The sequence below is a fragment of the Staurois parvus genome, unplaced genomic scaffold (genome assembly GCF_062004578.1).
Source record: "Staurois parvus isolate SC_StPar_1 unplaced genomic scaffold, SC_StPar_1.0 ptg000282l, whole genome shotgun sequence".
NCBI lineage: Eukaryota > Metazoa > Chordata > Amphibia > Anura > Ranidae > Staurois > Staurois parvus.
Window position 1 is genome coordinate 13,337,518 of NW_028318078.1, and position 18,891 is coordinate 13,356,408.

The 18,891-nt window shown below is 40.0% G+C and overlaps 1 protein-coding gene across 1 annotated transcript in view; it reads right to left on the reverse strand.

Annotated features, from left to right (window-relative positions):
• SFMBT1 (Scm like with four mbt domains 1) overlaps positions 1-18,891 on the reverse strand; it is a 177,287-nt gene that overhangs the window by 40,628 nt on the left and 117,768 nt on the right. The window contains exons 10-13 of the mRNA XM_089681958.1: positions 6,007-6,089; positions 3,687-3,813; positions 1,373-1,486; positions 433-472 (exon numbers count right to left, since the gene is read on the reverse strand). Of these exons, the coding sequence (XP_089538084.1) occupies positions 433-472; positions 1,373-1,486; positions 3,687-3,813; positions 6,007-6,089 (364 nt within the window). The remainder of the gene's footprint in view (positions 1-432; positions 473-1,372; positions 1,487-3,686; positions 3,814-6,006; positions 6,090-18,891) is intronic.

Consider the following 18,891-nt stretch of genomic DNA (forward strand, 5'->3'; position numbering starts at 1 on the left):
AAGCCATCAGTTGATATAGACATATATATTCATTGTAAAATTTAAGGGGTTCTAAAACAATGGTGAAAAAAAAAAAAAAGAAGAAAACAAAAAACAAATGTGGGGAACTTAAGATCAGAAAAAAAAGGACACCCAGCAACTTGGAAAATATCAAAATGGATTCCTGTTCTCCACAAATTTTGAGGAATCAAGATTGAACACTTTTTAAAGTGTCTTTAAGTAATGGACACGACATGTAATGAATATTGGATAAATATGTCAGGGGAAAAATAATCTTCCAAGGGTTTGAATGAAAGCATTATACACACACATCCATATCTACTTTGGATACAATTGTAACATTCCTATATTGTTTGCTAAAGCTGTACAGTTATTTACTCCAGATAGGAAAGGAAGGAAGGAAGTTTCAAAGTGTGACATTATTTTACTTACTGCTTCTCAGAGTGACATGTTGCTTTCTTCCGGATTTTTGCTATAACACATAAAAAGAACAGCACAGTTTTACCTACAAACAGTGCTATTAGGGTCATATTCTAAGAAACTGGACAAACTTTTCTCTGGCAATATCCTAACACATGACAATCTGAATAGAAGGGCAGACCAAGTGTATGTCTAGAATCATTTATTTTCCCCTACTATAAAGCAAATTGAACATTTTCAGATAAGCTCACACTTGCTTCTAAAGAGTGCTGCACTGCACAGCCTTTTCTCTGACCTACATCTAATCTTCATTTACACACAAGGTTTAAGCTGGCCAGACATTATACAACCATTAAACCATATAAAATGAAGTCAAACCTAAACACTTAATTTGTATGCAATCAGGCAGGCCTTGCACTACATATGTAAAGGTAAATCTAAAAGAAATTGAAAAAATTGTAAAATGTGTGGTCAGTTAAAATGTACTTAAGTGGAGTAAACCCAAAGAAAATCAGTATTCATTTTGTATTTGGCCGACATCACCAAGTAAGTAAATTCTTGCTAGTTCTGCACTTAAAGAAAACCCAAACTAAGTGATTTAGATGTCTTTGTATTTTTACATGGTCAGCTATGGCAGGCTCCATTTTTTTGTAAAGGTTTCTGAAAGGCATTAACATTCAAACTTTAAAGCAGCACTCAAGCTCATGTTTTTCTAAAACTGGACAGATTGGAGAGAGGTTATAACGTCTGCAAAGCTTTTATTGCTATAACTTCCTGGAGAGATGTATCTCAGAAAGAGAAAATCCAAAGTCTTACTGCTGTCACTGAAACAAAAGTAGAGGAACACTGAATCCAATGATGACTGTCAAAGTTGAGATTACAAGCCACTAAGGTGCAATGCCACCTTTGACAGTCATTAAATTCTATCATCTTTAAATCAAAAAAGTCCTACCTTTAATGCAAGGTGGAGTACACAAAGGATGTCCATTTGTCTCACACCATCCCATTGGAAAGATGTCCATGGATTCCACTTGCACAATGCACTCAGGAACTGGAGTCTTAACACCTGAGGTGATGGATTAGATCTCAGTATTCACACATTTACCAAAACACCTTCTCAATTAAATGTCAAACACACTCTTGAAAATAAGGGTAATTTGCTCAGCAACCCCCTTTTAGAGCCACATTCACCAGGGATAGCTTCCGGTTGGGCTCACACATACAGGTTTAGATTCCAGTCTGAACACGCCCAAGCTCATCACTATACACCAGCAATGCTTTTGACCATTTAGTGTACTTACATGTACAATTTTCAAATGTTTGGGGCTCTTATTTTCTGAGGTAGACTATAAGCCAGATTTTGCTACTACAAGAAGGAATCTACATCATGATGGGTGGAAGGGATTGTACAATCTTTGAAATAATCCTTAAAGCCTACCATTTCTTTTTAACAAACCTGCCTTGAATGTAAGGTCAATTTTAAAGACCAAATTAAAATGCAGTATATTGTTTTACTGAAGAAAGCACATACAATCCATTTAATCAACATAAGCCATGGCTTTGACTTTTCTTAATCTGGTTAACTATCAGCAATTACGCAAAGCAGTAGCATCAAACACATGTATCTCAGAGCTTAAAGGGTGACTCCATCTTCATGAAAAAAAAAAAAAAAAAAAAAAAAAAAAAAAAAAAAAAAAATCGCAAATAAAATGAAAATATATAGAATATACAATTACTACACAAGCTATATTGTAATTTAAAGTTACTAAATATTATTAAAAACTACATTTCCTGTTAAAATCTGCATCCGCTATCATTTTCTGTAAAATTCAATGCAATATGGCAATCCACCAAATCAGCATTTCTTGCTTATGTGATTGGCTCGCTGTTTTTCCTAGAGGTCTGCACAAAGTCAAATTTTAGGCACCTCCTGCAATATGAATTTTTGTTTTGGTGACTCGAAGGTAAATGCTTTTAAAATAATGCAGATCCTGAAACCTATCTCATTGGAACACAGAGTGCACCAGCTGATTATAATGAACCAGCCCCTCTCATTCAGGATCTTCGAAGGACAGAGTGAAATGAACAGCTATTTCTGCAGAGCATGTCGGTGCTGTCCTTATTCAGTCAGTCATTCTTTCCCTCCCTCAGCCTGGATTTTCAGGTTTTAGGGGTGGAAAAAGTGCATTTTTTTGCTTTTGTTTTTTTTTACCCACTTACACTTCCTCAACCTTTGCCTAAGACACATCACATTCACATAACTTAGGAGACTCAGTTTCCTTGAGTTGAGCAATGTCACACATGTGCAGTGAGGAGTTGGCTGCGATTCATCAGGAAGGTGGCGTTGGGAATCCGCAGCAGTGAGAAGAATCAGCTGTGTGAAGACAGCACTAGACTTCTTGGGATGATCAATACTTGTTTTTCAAATGTCCTCATTTACAGCACTTTAGCCGTTGACACTGAATTTTTAAACTACTAGGTCAAGTACCTTTTTAAATGAGTTCAGTTATTACACAAAAGTACAGGATTAGAGCCGCACACCTTATACCGAGACAGAGGTTAAATTGACAGGAGTTTGAGGAGGCAGACATGTCCACCCTTATCCCAGCTAAGTCAGGGAAAAAAAACTTAAATGGCTTCATCAGAGTTATTATGCTCTAGTAAAACTATACGATTTAGGTTTACATGCTCATCAGTCCTGCTTAAGGGCTGCCAGGAATAGGACTTTTTTCCCAGGAATGCTGCTCTATTTTCAACTTTTAGCATTGGATCCCCTTATTTATTGGTGCTGTAACTAATTTAGCCTACCAAAAATCCTGTCACTGGAAACATGCCTTTTAGGCCTCTTTCAGGATCTCCTTAACATTTTATAGCAAAAAAGTGTATCTTCCTTAACTGGAAGGCCTCTTATCCTCCACTGATCTCCATGGGGATATGTCAGATTAACTCTGTTCTCTCACTCTGCAAGTTAACATATGCAAACAGAGGTCACCCAGCACTTTGATAAAATTTGGGGACTGGATTCTCTCCTCATGCTTCAGCCAACTCTCATTTGTAACCTGTCTTTCTCTAACCCAATTTGATGTGTTAGGGCTGCTACTTCCATTGGTAAACTCAGACCAATTATTACCGTTTCAGCCCAAATCACCCTATACTTCTAAGACTTGACCCAGGTCAGTTCCCAAAAAAGGCATTACAAAAGCCAATATTCAATACAGGTAACTTCACAGTAGCATATGTGTTAAATGAAAAACATTTTTACAGACCTTCAAGTTTAAGCCAGATGTAAGGGCCAGTGACCTTGGTTATGGTAGCTACACAGACATCCTGGGGATTGAAGGGATTGACTGCCTCTAGCTTCATCCTCTCTTGAAAGACATGATCACTCTGGGGCTGAGCAGATGAAAAAAATGTCTAGGTGAAAATCTTGTGATGACAGTTCTACTGTCAATAAATTAAGAGACTGCTTTCATTTCTTTAGCTTTGTTTTTATTATTTGTAACACCATATAGAAAAAAAAATAGATGAAAGTCTGAAGTCAGTTACTGGTGAAATTATCTAATGTGGCACAGCAGCAAAATACAGTGGCCATCTATCATTGTGTAGTAGTATAATATTTTGCACTGCTGTTGTCTACGGTGGGGGCAGAAGTGTCATTCCCTTATGTAACCCCATCGGGATGAGACAGTAAATATTTATACTTTCCATCTATTAACAATTAATTGGAAGATTCTACCATTTGCTTGGACCCCAATGCATAGGATTCACTTTGCTGTTCAGTGTCTACTAATTGTCTTGGCAAGAAGTAAAACTGCACTGATATTCTATTTATGCTGGAATACTGTGATACTACAATTATTCAACAGGGAATACAAGATAATCAGATTCAAATTAATTTCGCTTTAAAATTTCAAGTCCTTAATTAATATTTATCAGATACTTATTTTGGCTACAGGACACTTTTAAACAACATTCCCAAAGGTGTCTCAGTACTGAACTAGAAGAATTAAACATGACGAGCATCCAGCTAACCCTAGATGAACCAGTCTAACTAAGCTTATATAATACATTTTACTTTTCAATGTAAGGTAATGCAACAGTTACACAGACACAGTAAAAAAAACTTTCCTCCATTAGTGTGAAAGAATTCCTTAGGTAACAAAATATTAGGAATATAATACAACTGATCGCTAGAGGGCACCAGAGGGTATTCTTTCTAGTCCTCACTATGAAACGAGAAAAGGAAACTAAAATGCTTTGGGGTCAGTTTTAGGTTTTATTTTAAGTTTACATCTACACTTCTCTCCCTTATGGTGCAGAGCAAATTAATTCAGAAATCAGTTTGGCTTTTTTATGATACTGAAATTTTTATTAAATCTTTATTTTGCAGCCTAAAGAAAAAAATACAATAAAATTAAATATTTTTAGTTTTAGTTTTTAAATCAAGTGTAACTACTACCGAGATGATGGCTTTTTCTTAGCTGACTGGCTCCCGCCTTTCTTGTCTGCATTAGCTCTTTTGGACTCACCAATCTCTTTTTTTTCTATATTATATATCAATTTTAATTAACATACATTATTTCACAGTATACAACAATATTTTTCCATATACATTTTTTTTTACACTAAACAAACAAGAAAAAAACCTTACACACCACCCTTTTGTATGTTGTCATATGTTTACTTTTGCTGTGCTTATCATTTTGGTTAAGCTTTGGTCCATAAAGTGCCTTGCACCTTTGTCTTTGTTCGCAATGACTCTTCTGTAAACTTTTGATTATTTTCAGCTGTATATTGTCTTTGCTGCACTATTTTTGTGTATTGTGTGGTTACTTATGCAAAATGTTTTGAAAAATCTTACTATAAATAAAAGATTACATGCAAAAACAAGTGTAAATGTAGATACAAACTACTATTTTGTGATTTGTCACATTTATAATTACACTATAATCATGTTTTTGATACAAAGCAGGACAGGTTTTTTTACAAAAAAAATCAACAAAATGAATAGTAAAAATGTTTATGTATGAACTTAGGGTTAAATAAGTTTGTGCACTTCTTATAGTCCTCATGCATTGCACAAAATTGATAAACATATAACCGCCTTCCTGAAAACGCCATCCACCTGGCTATCTCTGCCTTTAAAACTTTAAGTCTCTGGCCCGAAGCAATCAGGAATTTTGACTTCACTTGTTGCATGCTCAATCCAAGTCAGTCATTCAAAAACGAATAAACTTAACAAACTAATAAAGCCAAAGAGAGACAGGCAACTAGCCTTCGGCAATGGCAAACCCCCTATTTCTCACACAGGTTTCTTTTAAATAAAATGAGATCTGTGTACAAAATGCTAACACCTTGTGTTTCACATTATTATTATCATCATTATAAATAGATTACAGATTTATTTTCTAAAGAGATGACAAATCATGCTACTAGCGACTGTGCATATACCTTGTATTTTCTTTCTGCTTCCAAACCAAACTGCATGTCAATAAATCTCTTAGCTCATATAGCTTAGCATACCAGAATGTCAGGGAGTCCAGCTAATTATTAACACAGAGCAAGCTGCAGGGATGAAATACTCACCTCAGGGAAGCAACTGTCAGGAGCAGCATGAGCATTGCAATGAGTCAGATATTCATCCCAGTCAAAAGCCTGTTCCGAGTATCCTGTGGAAAGAAAATGATGAGTGACAGTGTAAGGCATGTTGCTTAATACAAGAATTGTATAGCTAGCTTGAGAACATTGTGTGTAGATTAAATGAAATGAAGGCTTCTAAAGGAATGCTAATCTGTATGCTACAAATACAGAACTGACACAATGAAATAAGACAATACTGCCATTACCATGACAAATTGGATGCTACTCCATAAAAAAAGATTCTTGCATGTCTGTGTTTATCATCATGAGAGGGAGATGCACTGATTTACCTGGAGGGCTTTGATAGAATGATAGCCATATCTCCTAAAGGGATTAGCTTGTAAACCAGTACCCAACACAGGATTCTGAACATCATGTAGTAACATAGAACTGTCCTCGCATTTTGCAACTCAAATGTAGGGAAAATCAGGGTCCATTTTTCAGCAGTTTACATTTTCAGCTGTGTCCATAAAGTACCATCATATCAGTACAGACAGTCTGCAATCTTTGCAGGTGGTACTGCAACTGAATTTTTTTAAATTGTTAATGGTGCCAATTACTGGGTGTAACTAAAAGAGGCAGGGATTACATTGTGTTACTAAAAATATTGAAAGAAATAATCTTCACGGGACTTTGGTTCTAGCATCTCCACGGTTCTAACATATCTAGGACAAATATAACTGCAACTTCCCATTGCACTTAGATTGTTTTCATTTGCCAATGGTAGAACGGAGAATGAAAGCCAAAAATCTGAATTTCAAAGTACCTGTAAATCCCATATCTGGTAGTACAGTACAGGATAAAGGCATTGATCCACCATAGGTTTTATGCCCCCATCTTAAGATTGAACACTGGCAAAATCTTTTCTGGGTTTGCCCCCCCCATCACTGTATCCATATAACCCCACCCACTCCACGAGGCTCTATTTGTTAACAATGAGAAGAGTACAGGAAACGAGGGGGGGATCTTAGTACTGTACTCCAAAATATGAAATTTACAAATACGTCAAAATTCCTATTTTTATCTTACAGTACAGCAATCAATTCATAGTCCATGGGACTTCCCCAAGCATAAATGAGAAGGGGGCTACAAACCAGCTAAACACAGCAGCAAGAACCCACAGGAAAAAGACAAGAAAGGGAATCTGATTCAAACAGAGTACGTAAACCGAACAGGAAAAATTCCTGATATGTGCCTGCTGTACCATGTACTTGTAAGAAAAGGTATCCTGTTCTCTTTGTATTGCTTCCTTTGTGTGAAATGCCTGGTGTTCCTGTCAGTCCCTCTGCTTTCCTATCAAAAACAGACCACACTAAGCAGGAGAGCACATCGTGGTCAGTTCTCTTAACTGTGCTGGGAACCCAGCCTGTTCACCTCCAATGATGAGACGTGCTCTGCCACATATCCTTCCTGCACAGCCTTTCACTGGGATGTTCAGTGTACTGCTGTTTTCTTCCCCTAGCTCTTATGCTGCTGAGAACAGAGGGAATGTAATCATTTATAAAAAAAAAGGGAAAAATTTTATACTTTGTTTCCATCTATACACAAATGTTTTGCCTTTCATTTCTATTTTAAACTGAATGGGTTGAGGGTTTACACATACTTTAACACAAAAAACACCTTGTAGCTAAAGGAAGCAGAAGCAGAGGCTCAAACAGCGACCTGGCAAACTAATGGGTTTGAAATAAAATGTTAACTAAAGATTAGGTCATGGCTCCACACAAGTGAGGACAGATGTTACACACTGTATATAGTGCCCAAGGACCCGACCTTAACAAGAGAATGGGCTTAGGCAGGGAAAGATGGGCAGAAGCCCTATGAAAAGGTAAAATGACTACCCAGTCGGGTGGAAGGGCAGGTGGGAATTCAATGGAGGGACAACCCTGAAAAGAAACAATGAGAAGAGGGGTCGTGTACCAAGGGAAGACATACCGAGTAGCTGTTGATGCAATACCTGACCCCATTCCCTAAGAGGAGAAAAAATATGTTGTGCCCTCTAACAGGGCATTGGAAGGAAGAATTGAAATTCCTATAAAGTCGATAACAGGAACACCAAGGAGAACTGGTTTCCATGTTACCCATCCTCACACAGAAAAAGAAAAAAAGGGAGAGCCACGGCAAAACTATTGTTGTCAGGGATAATGCAGAGAAGGTGGTTACATTTTTATATGGAACACATGGAAGGAATAGTTCGATAGAACAGAAATGGAGGGTTCTATTTATCAAGAGGCCCTGCACAAGTCCCAGAGAGATACAAAAGGTCACAGCAGGCGACAAAGGAGAGACACCTCTAACAGAAAGTGCCATGGAAGTGCAAAGTAGATAGCAAAAGGGTAAACAAAATCAATCCAAGACCCACATGAAAGTAAGTACTAAACTGTAAGCAGTGTCAGACTGGAGGATGTGCAGGATGAGGAACAAACTCCAGAATCAAGTTCTCTATTAGAAGGTAAGATGGAGGTGTATCAGCGCAATCACTGCTGAGAGCTTATAGTAGTCTAGTAATGGTGGTCCGTGTAGCACTGAGGGCAAAGCTTCAGAATAGGCTGTAGCAGACTCTGTAGATGAGAGGAGAGAAGCGCCTCTAAGTGCAATATGGCTCTTTATTGAAAGTATATGTGTAGGAACACTCACATGAATAAATTAAATATAGGTATAAAAACCATGGTGGATAGGTAGGGTGGTCTTCAGGGTGAGAAGCCGTCATCTGCGGTAAGCTTGTCACTGGAACAGCGTGGTAGCTGGAGGAGAGCATCCAACTCAATGGTTGGGATGCACCTAACTGGGGAATATCTGGGAAATAAGGATAATAGGAAATCCCTAAGCAAGTTTGTGGAAGACATAAGCTGAAAATGAGCACTGAGCAAGGCAGGCAAGTGCTGAAAACTCTCTAGACCGCAGGCGCAGGAGGTAAGACACACATCTGAAAGAAGCTCTGGGAACAGGGGGGTTGGGACCCTTTCTAATACAGAGTCAGCAAATTAAGTTAACTGGAACCAAGGTCAAGGTCTTGGGAAGGTAAGAGCAGAATAGCCTCTTTATCCTTCAGCCAGGTGGTTTATTATCCGCATCCTTGGAAAAGGTAGGGAAGGGCACATCAAAACTTGGGATACAGCCTATGGGCTGAAAGTCAGGAAGGTATATGCCATGATAATATGGAGTAGCAGGGGCTTTAGGTTGTATAACTAACCTCTCCAGGTAGAGGGAAAGATGAACCAGTGATGTGAGTGTAAAAAAACCACACCTGAGCTGTTTCAAGAGGACAACCAGCATAAAGTGAGAATTCGTTTTAACGGGGGCAGCCAAAGAGTGCCAACAACATTTTCCTAAACACAAGACCAGAAAAAGACAAGAACATCATTCTGATTCAGGATGTCAGGAACAGTCCTGGGTACTCAGATGAAATGCCAGTAGGAAAACCCGATAAAGATGCAGGTTCAGTTACAAGGGAGTATTGTGAGCATCAGCAGTCAGGCATATGATACAAGTATTCAGGCTCAGAAGTCTTGTTGTAGCAAGTCTCCAAACACCCTGGGATTGATCAAGGAGTGACAAATAACCCAATAATTCACCACCATAAAGCATGGTAAAAAGAAAAAAATATTTTCTGTTTGTAATGTGTGCTTTTTTTATGGACTGTATGCCATAACCATAAGGACCCATAGTAGATGGCAATGCCTTGAGGGGGTGAATAGATCTTATATGTAATGCAGAGGATGTACATTCTATTTGGAATTGTGATCATGGATAATAGTGTAGGTTCCCCCCTTTGCTCAGTAGCTGTCTCAATGTATTTATCAAGGGAGCTCCCAAAGAAAAGCTCACCATCAAAAAAGCACCTCCCCCCAACCAGCTCAAACACGCAAGATTTAAGCCATAAGATTCTCCTTATATGCAAAGAAAGTAAGGACATTCTGAAGATCTGATGCATCACATTCTTCATGATGTCTACACAGAATAGAAAGGCTGAAGGTAAGAGCTGCAATCTTCATGAAAAATTGGGATTATCAACATCTGGAGAAAGCTCATTATTAAAGTGGTTGTAACACCTAAACATTTTTTACCTTAATACATTCCTTGCATTAAGGTAAAAAATGTTTAGGCAACATAATTGCCCCCTCACACCTTCGATACTTACCTAAGCCCTCACTCGATCCAGCACAGTTACATCTGCAGTGGCTCTCCCCTCTTCTCCCCACTCACAGACTTGACTGAGAGCAGCGGGATTCATTGATTCCTGCTGCTCTCAGTCAAATCCTGTGACAAGGGAGTGGGGGGCAGGGCTGAGCCTCAATCGATTGTCAATGGGGCTCAGGATCGAGCATGTAGGTGTGCCATGATAGGAAGCGGCCTCCTATGGTGGCACACCAAGAAAAGGAGAAGGCAGAAGCGCCGGTGGGGGACCCAAGAAGAGGAGGTTCATGGCACCTCTGTGCATTTCCATTGCACAGAGCAGAAAAGTATAAACCTGTTTGTTATTTAAAAAAAAATAAAATTATAGATCACTTTAATTTCTCCAGCCCAGTTTGCCAAAGCCTGGACAAATGATAATGTGGATATGGTTGGCTGTGGGGCAAGGCCAGAGCAAAGGAGGACTTCAAAAGAATCTCTAAAGCCCATCCACTAAATCCATTAGCTTCTTTAGAAATAATAGATTGATCATTCAGTGCAAAAATTGGCCAGGTCCATAAGGTGTCGATACATCTAGTGATGCACAGTCAATGGGTCCACAGTAGACAGCATATGGCAAAAAGCTAAAAGGAGTAATTTTTTGAGATTGTGGCAATCCTCTAACATTTCAGCACCCCCACCCCCTTGTATTCTGCCACTGTAAGTGTGCTAAACAATTCTGGTTGTGGCCCATGAACATAATCGGTTAGTGGATAGAAGATACAGAAATTAGTTCATGGTTCATAGCCCCCACTGATTCCAGAAGTGGCAATAACCACTGGAGTACATCAGTCACAGTGCTAGAGAATTCCACTTTAGTCAGACTGATCACATAGTGTGTGTGTGTCTGTGAGGGAGCCTGAGTCAGGGGGATGGAGTGGTGTTAGACCTTGCTCTGAAACAGAGGAACTGGTATCAGCCTGAGAGGATCCTGGAGTTTCCTCAGCATCTGCAGCAGACTCACCACTGTCCCATATCTTCCCACTCCCAGGCACCTGTGATCCATGATTGCCAAGTGAGGGTCTTTACCTGCAGGGTAGTCACAGAATGAGCATGGATTGAGGGGGATCAGTGTGTCCAGTATAAGGAATTGCAACTGAGTTCTAATGGCTGTGTCTCTGAGGTATTCAGCAACAGATGAGACAACAAAGGATCAGCATGCATTGCCAGCAGAAAATGGCGACCAGAAGTGTACAGCCAGGAGTCTTGTAAGCACTACATTATTAGCTGGAGGGGAACTTCTGGTAGTGGGGGTGAAAAAAAAAGACCGGCAAATGTAAAAGAGAAACACGTTATAATACCATTACCTACAGTATAAAGTCAACAAGCGAGGCAATAAAAGTTAGGTAAAACCAACAGTGGGATTCTCCCCCTCCTTCCATAACCTGTGCCCTCTGAACTGCTTGTGTACATGCACTGTAGATTACGGATGTCATATATACTACAGATCCATCAAGACATGTATAACCAGGAATCAGTATGTTTAAGGGTACAGGGAAACCCTGTCTTATCTCAGGGTCCAAGCTTCACCTGTCTCAGTGGGCATACCCCCAAATGGGTTTTCAGGGTCTGGGTGCCATAGGAATTGGCTAAGGCCCTGGACCCGTATAGCACCCTGCGGCTAACTACACTCGTTGCTACTGCAGAGTTTGGTTTCCAAAGTATACTCAAAGGTAATCTAGAAACAGCTAGTGAATCATAAAGGCAATAATAATAGACTTTATTTTATATATAGCTTTTAAAGATAGCTTCTCAAAGCGCTTTACAAGGAAAAACACAAGAAATACACATGATAAAATAGAGGGCAAAAAGGGACAATAAGCTGTTAGAAGTTTCTGACACAGGCGGTAAAATAAATCTGGTGAAAAATAGGGTTAGGAACTGATGTGAATGTACAATATATATATGCAAAGAGCTGCGTAAATTGACGGCACTATACAAGTACCTGAAATAAAAAAAAAATAAAGGAGGGCAGATCCATCAAAGCTTTTGAGAGTGTCCTTTCTTCTGAAGGTAGTGGCATATTTCCCATGGTCTATGAACAAAAAAGATATAGAATTTTTGTGCTCACCATAAAATACTTCTCTTGGAGACACAAGATTCAGAGATAATTGGGTTATACTGCAGCAGGAGGATGACAAACAAAAAACAGTGACCAGCCCTGTATCAACCCTCCTACTTACAGCATGCCTCAGTTTTGCAAAAAGCAATTTTAAGAATAGGATCATAGACTTTCTTCTGCTTTCATTGAGGGACACAGAATTCACAGATGATTGGGATGTCCAGAAGCAGTGCAACTAAGGGCTGGGCAACAGTAAAATATACTGATACACAACAAAAACAGAACTGGGGCTACATGCAACTGAAATAGCTGCTTGAATGTCCTTACGGCATCAATGGCTAGATTGTAAGCTCCAAGGAGCAAGGCCCTCCTATCCCTCTTGTATTGAACTGTATTGTTGCTGTATTGTCTCCCGTTATATTGTAAAGTGCTGAGCAAACTGTTGGCGCTATATAAATCCTGTATATTAATAATAATAATTGATACTTGAACATCTACCTGGTAGAACTTAGAGAATGGAGGACCAGGTGGAAGGCTTAGAAACCTGAGAAACAGTTGCCTGGTACCAAAAACCCAACAAACATTTTCAGATCTAGTAGTGTGTGCCTTGACAGGAGAGGGTGGAACCCAATCCTTAAAGCCGACTTCCAGTCGCACTGTAAAAAAATAAGTCAGCAGCTGTAAAAAAAAAAAAAAAAAACAGCCACTCACCTGCAGTGTGGGCACCCAGCTGTGACAGATTGCAGCTTCACAGCCAGGTGCCCACTGCGCATGCGCGAGTAGCACTGCGCTTCCTGAATGGCCTTGTTAAGTGTCCCAGAAGACTACGGGGAGGGAGGGTAGGAGGACAACTTCCGCTTCTGATTGCCTAGACGAAGTGGGTGAGTGTACCTGTCAATTTCGGGTACCCGCTCCCCAAAGGTGCCAATCCTTAATGGGAAGTGGGGGACCAGTCTTTAAAGCGGAACTTCCCCTTTTGGACAGAGCTCTGCTTTAAGACCATATGCTTGGATTATGATCTGTCTGAGCCACCATGGGAACAATCAGTATTGACAAAGAGTCAGACTTTCTAATGCAAGCAGCGACTTGACAGCGTTGATTAGACAGCCCATAGACCATTCTTTTTGTTTCATCCAACCAGCAGGTTTAATGAAAAAACAATGACTCCTCGAATGTGTGGATGGGGGAATTCTCCCTGCTGAACTTTTGTATTCTGACAGCAGGGAGACTTTCCCCACCATCAGAATAGGCTGATCAGTGCTGCCGGCTGAAACCAGCGGTGCTGATCGAGCAGAAATTTTCCAACAGGGCAGCTCTACAGAAGTCAACCGGTAGATAAACTTCTGTGCACCCACCTTGCCCATACATGGGTTGAAATTCACCCAGTCTCTGCAGAGCTGGGCAAATTTGGTCCATGTATGACAGGGTTTAGGTAAGCATGCACAGCACAAATTAAACAGAGACAAAATGAAATCTCCTTTTAAAGCACTGAAAACAGATAGCGGGATGGAAGAACAAGGTCATAATATGTAAGGTGAAAGGCATTTTTGGAAGAGAGAAGGCTCTGGGCACATTGTCGCATTGTAAGACAAATTTTGTTTTTAGAGGAACAAGGCCACCAGATCACACACACTCCTTACAGAGGTGATGGGAACAAGGAGATCGACCTTGTGAGTAAAGGTGGAAAGGTGATATCTCTGATAGATGCACAAATTAGTTTCTAAAGTGCCGCAAGAACCAAATTTCAATGCCAGAGTCACAAATGATTGTACAGTAAAGACTACATGAGAAACACCCTGTTCATAAGGTTTAAAGAATAGGAGACTGAGGAATGGTGTTCACAAGTAACTATCTTTTATGCTGTACACCTTTGATTTTTGATTGACAGTTTGATACATATAACATATTTGTCATGTCTAGCTTGGTCATGCTTAGTTCTGAATTCAGTTGGTCTCTGTATGGAACAGCCTGTACTTTATTTTTGTTTTATTTATGTTGTGTGCTCTGTATTGTACTTTATGCATACTAAAAAACTGAAAAAAATCTACCGGATTTAAATAAAAACGAGAATAGGAGACGAACAGTCTTTGGAACAAGATTGCAGTCACTAAATTTGACCCTTCACAGTACTCAGGACCAATGCTGATCCAGGCCTGATCAAAAAAGGCTTTTAGCCCACTGGGTACTTCCTGGGATGAAAGATTCTTTCCTTGCACCAGGCAAAGTGTGCCTTCCAAGTGCGATGGTAAACCTTGCAGAAAAGACTTCCTAGCTTTTAATATTGTGGGAATCACGGTTTCAGAAAGGCTGTACCTTGAGTCCTGAGCTCCAACAGCCATGCCGTTAAAGCAAGTGACTGTGAAGATGGATAGTAAACTTGTCCTTGGAACAGAAGATTTGTTAGTTTTAATTTATTTTTTATTAGAAAGTTTTCAAACGCCATAAGAAAATATAGTTCAGCATCACATACAGAAAGAGAAGGCATCTTTTCAGATTCAGCCTTGAGAACAGGCCTTTTCTCGCATTAGCAAGAATTTAACTTCAACATCAAAACTTCTTCAGAGGAGTCAGTCATTGTATGCATATCATGAAGATTTAACAATATGCTACTGGCAGCATGCCCTGGAAATATATGTTGTCAAGCATCGAAAGACAGAACATTTTGATGGCCTGGGAGAGCTCACAAAGCAACTGCCAGTGGTCTGATCAGACTGGGAGTACCATATCGGTCTCTGGGCAATCTAGAGCTATGAAAGTCACTGGAAGGCCCTCTATCTCAATCCTGTGGAGCAGAGGAGGAAGGAGTTTCAGGGTAGAAAATTAGTAGATCAGACTGTACTGATACCAGGAGTTACCAGAACAACCACTGCTTCCTTTAGAAGTTCTGAGTACCTGGAGAGAAAACTGTTCAACATGTTATTAAACTTGGAGGCCAGAAGATCCACATAGGGTGCTGCCCATCTGTGACACAGGTCATGAAAACACATCTGTGTGTAGGTCCCATTCCCCTGGATCCAGAACACATCCGGGTGTAGGGCCCATTCCCTGGGGTCCAGATTCTTATAGCTGAAGAAATCTGCCTGCCAATTGTCCACCCCTGGGATGTTAAAAGAGATAAGGCTGGAACATAAAGAATTCTTTCTACTTCTCTTGCCATGAAAATATTTATTTTGTTATCTAATTCGGATCAAACGAATTTCAAGCCAGAAAGTCCAATGTCATAGGAACAACCAGATTGCTTGGAGCTCAAAAATGTTGACCAGGAGACAGAATTTTGTCCTTACACCGTTTATGACTCCTCCCTATACCATCAGTCTGGTATCCATAGTGGGAATCTTTCAAGATATCAGAAGGAAGGGTTTTCAAAACTCCAGACCTGAATTCCTAAACCACCAGGCCAGAGACAACCTGGATCTTGATATTAAATGAATCAGCTTGTCTAGAGATTGAATCAATTTGTCTGATGATGACAGTTTGTTGAGATGTACTATGAAGTTTGGAGTGAAATTAGGCATATAGTACGGCTATGATGGAGGCTACCTTCAACCCAGAAGTTTCATGTAAAAGTAAAGAGTCGGGCGACTTCTGGACATGAATCTGGCAGCAGAGATTTAGAAGTCTCTCTTGGGGAAGAAAACTTTGGCTTGACCTGCATGTAGGATAAAGCCCAAATACTCCAAGGGACGAGTCTGCTCTAACACTGCTATCTGAAGGTTAAGGTACCAACTAAACCTTTTCAAGTTCTAAATGGTTTGCATCACATTGGCGGCCAGAACCTGTGCCAGCTGTTCCCTCAACAGGAGCATATCAAGATATCCCACAATAAAGGTAGCCCTGGGAGTGAAACAAAGTGAGTAAATGGTCACTTTGGTGAACACTCAGGGGGTGGAGGACAGGCCAAAATAATAAGGCCATGAACTAGAAGAGCTTCAGGCCCAAAAAGTTGGATGTGCAAAAAATAAATATATGCAAGCACACATTCTTGATGTCCAGGGAGGATGGAAAATCTCCTGAATGGAGGAAGGTTATGGCAAATATGGTGGATTGTATACAACATTTTGGGCCCAAATAAAGACGTTGGGAGCCCTGAGATTCAAGATGAGGTTAATGCCCTCTTTTGGTTTGGAAACTGTGAAAAGGTTGAAGTAGGAAACCTGAAACCTCTCCACATTGTAACTAGGTCAATAACCCCTTGATCCAAAAGATCTGCTAGCCTGTTTAGAGACACGGGTAAATTGAAAGATAAAGTAAAGTGAGGGCTGAGAGTAAAACTCTAGTTTGTAGCCCCTGGAAACCAAGTTAGGTACTTTGGTATCCAAGATGCTGGCTGACCAGAATTCTACAAATGATAACAGATCTCCCCCAGGCTTACACCCCCTTCCCCCAACCACTTAATTCTGAAATGGATTTCTCAGTAGGTTTGGGGTATTTGAAGGTCTAAGGTTTATGGCTAAACTAGGCACCTGACTTACAGTGCCTTGAAATAGTATTCATACCCCTTGAACTTTTCCACATTTTGTCATGTTACAACCAAAAACATAATTGTATATTATTGGGATTTTGTGTGATAGACCAACACAAAGTGTCACATAATTGTGAAGTGGAAGGAAAATGATAAATGGTTTTAAAAATTTTTTTACATATAAATATCTGAAAAGTGTGGCATGAATTTGTGTTCAGCCCCCTTTTTTCTGATACACTTAACTAAAAGCTAGTGGAACCAACTGCCTTCAGAAGTCCCCTAATTAGTAAAAAGAATCCACCTGTGTGTAATTTAATCCCAGTATAAATAAAGCTGTTCTGTGAAGCCCTAAGAAGTTTGTTAGAGAACATTAGTGAACAAACAGCATCATGAAGGCCAAGGAACGCAATAGGCAGGTCAGGGATAAAGTTGTGGAGAAGTTTAAAGCAGGGTTAGGTTATAAAAAAAATATCCCAAGCTCTGAACATCTCACAAAGCACTGTTCAATCCATCATCTGAAAATGGAAAGAGTAGGGCACAACTGCAAACCTACCAAGACAAGACCATCCACCTAAACTGACAGGCCGGGCAAGGAGAGCATTAATCAGAGAAGCAGCCAAGAGGCCCATGGTAACTCTGGAGCAGCTGCAGAGATCCACAGCTCAGGTGGGAGAATCTGTCCACAGGACAACTATTAGTTGTGCACTCCACAAATCTGGCCTTTATGGAAGAGTGGCAAGAAGAAAGCCATAGTTGAAAGAAAATCATAAGAAGTCCTGTTTGCAGTGAAAAGCCATGTAGGGGACACAGCAAACATGTGGAAGAAGGTGCTCTGGTCAGATGAGAAAAAAAATTTTACTTTTTGACCTAAAACAAAACGCTATGTGTGGCGGAAAACTAACACTACACATCACCCTGAACATACCATCCCCACCGTGAAACATGGTGGTGGCAGCATCATGTTGTGGGGATGCTTTTCTTCAGCAGGGACAGGAAAGCTGGTCAGAGTTGATGGGAAGATGGATGGAGCCAAATACAGGGCAATCTTAGAAGTATGCAAAAGACTTGAGACTGGGGCATAGGTTCACCTTTCAGCAGGACAACAATCCTAAACATATAGCTAGAGCTACATTGGAATGGTTTAGATCAAAGCATATTCATGTGTTAGAATGGCCCAGTCAAAGTCAAGACCTAAATCCAAATGATAATCTGTGGCATGACTTTGCAAAATAGCTGAAACTCAGACTGAATGGAGATCGTCTGTGAACAGCAATTGTTAAAGAATGGGCAAAAATTTCACTCTCTAGATGTGCAAACTGGTAGAGACATATCCAAAAAGACTTGAAGCTGTAATTGCAGTGAAGGTGGTTCTACAAAGTATTGACTCAGGGGGGCTGAATACAAATGCACGCCACACTTTTCAGATATTTGTACAAAATTTGAAAACCATTTATCATTTTCCTTCCACTTGACAATTACGTGCCACTTTGTGTTGGTCTATCACATAAAATCCCAATAAAATACATTTACGTTTTTGGTTGTAACATGACAAAATTGCAAGGGATATGAATACTTTTTCAAGGCACTGTATCAGAATTCATTTGTCCAACATAGAAGGGGAAAGGCTTTCAAGGCACTGTATGTCTGGCTTTAGAGGTCATATCTGCAGTAAAATCAGAAGACAACAGAGGACAACATTTCAGGATGTCAAGTCAGTGTTAGTGAGCCTTCAGAAACTGGGTCAGACCAAAGGCTGTGCCACTATTCTGAACCTGGAAAGTTCTCTGTGGCTAATTAACACAGTACACTCAGGTCTGGAAAGCACCACAATTCAGAGCCCAGTGCCCTAAAGACGCATTCAAAACTAGACCCCCCAATTGTCCAGTCCAGCAGGGTCCAGGTACAGCCTCCAAAGCTATTGCTGAGGATATGTCATTCCATATAGCTGCACAAAAGTCTAGTTCAAGTAGCATCTAGGGAAATGTTGACTGAAGAAAAAAATAAAATTTAAGAAAAAGTAAAAAATGGATAGGTAAAGTCCCTGTTTTTGTTTTCCAAATCCTTTTGTAGGTGACATTATAACCCAATTGTCTCAGAATACCATATATGATAATATAAATTGCACACCAGAGACCTT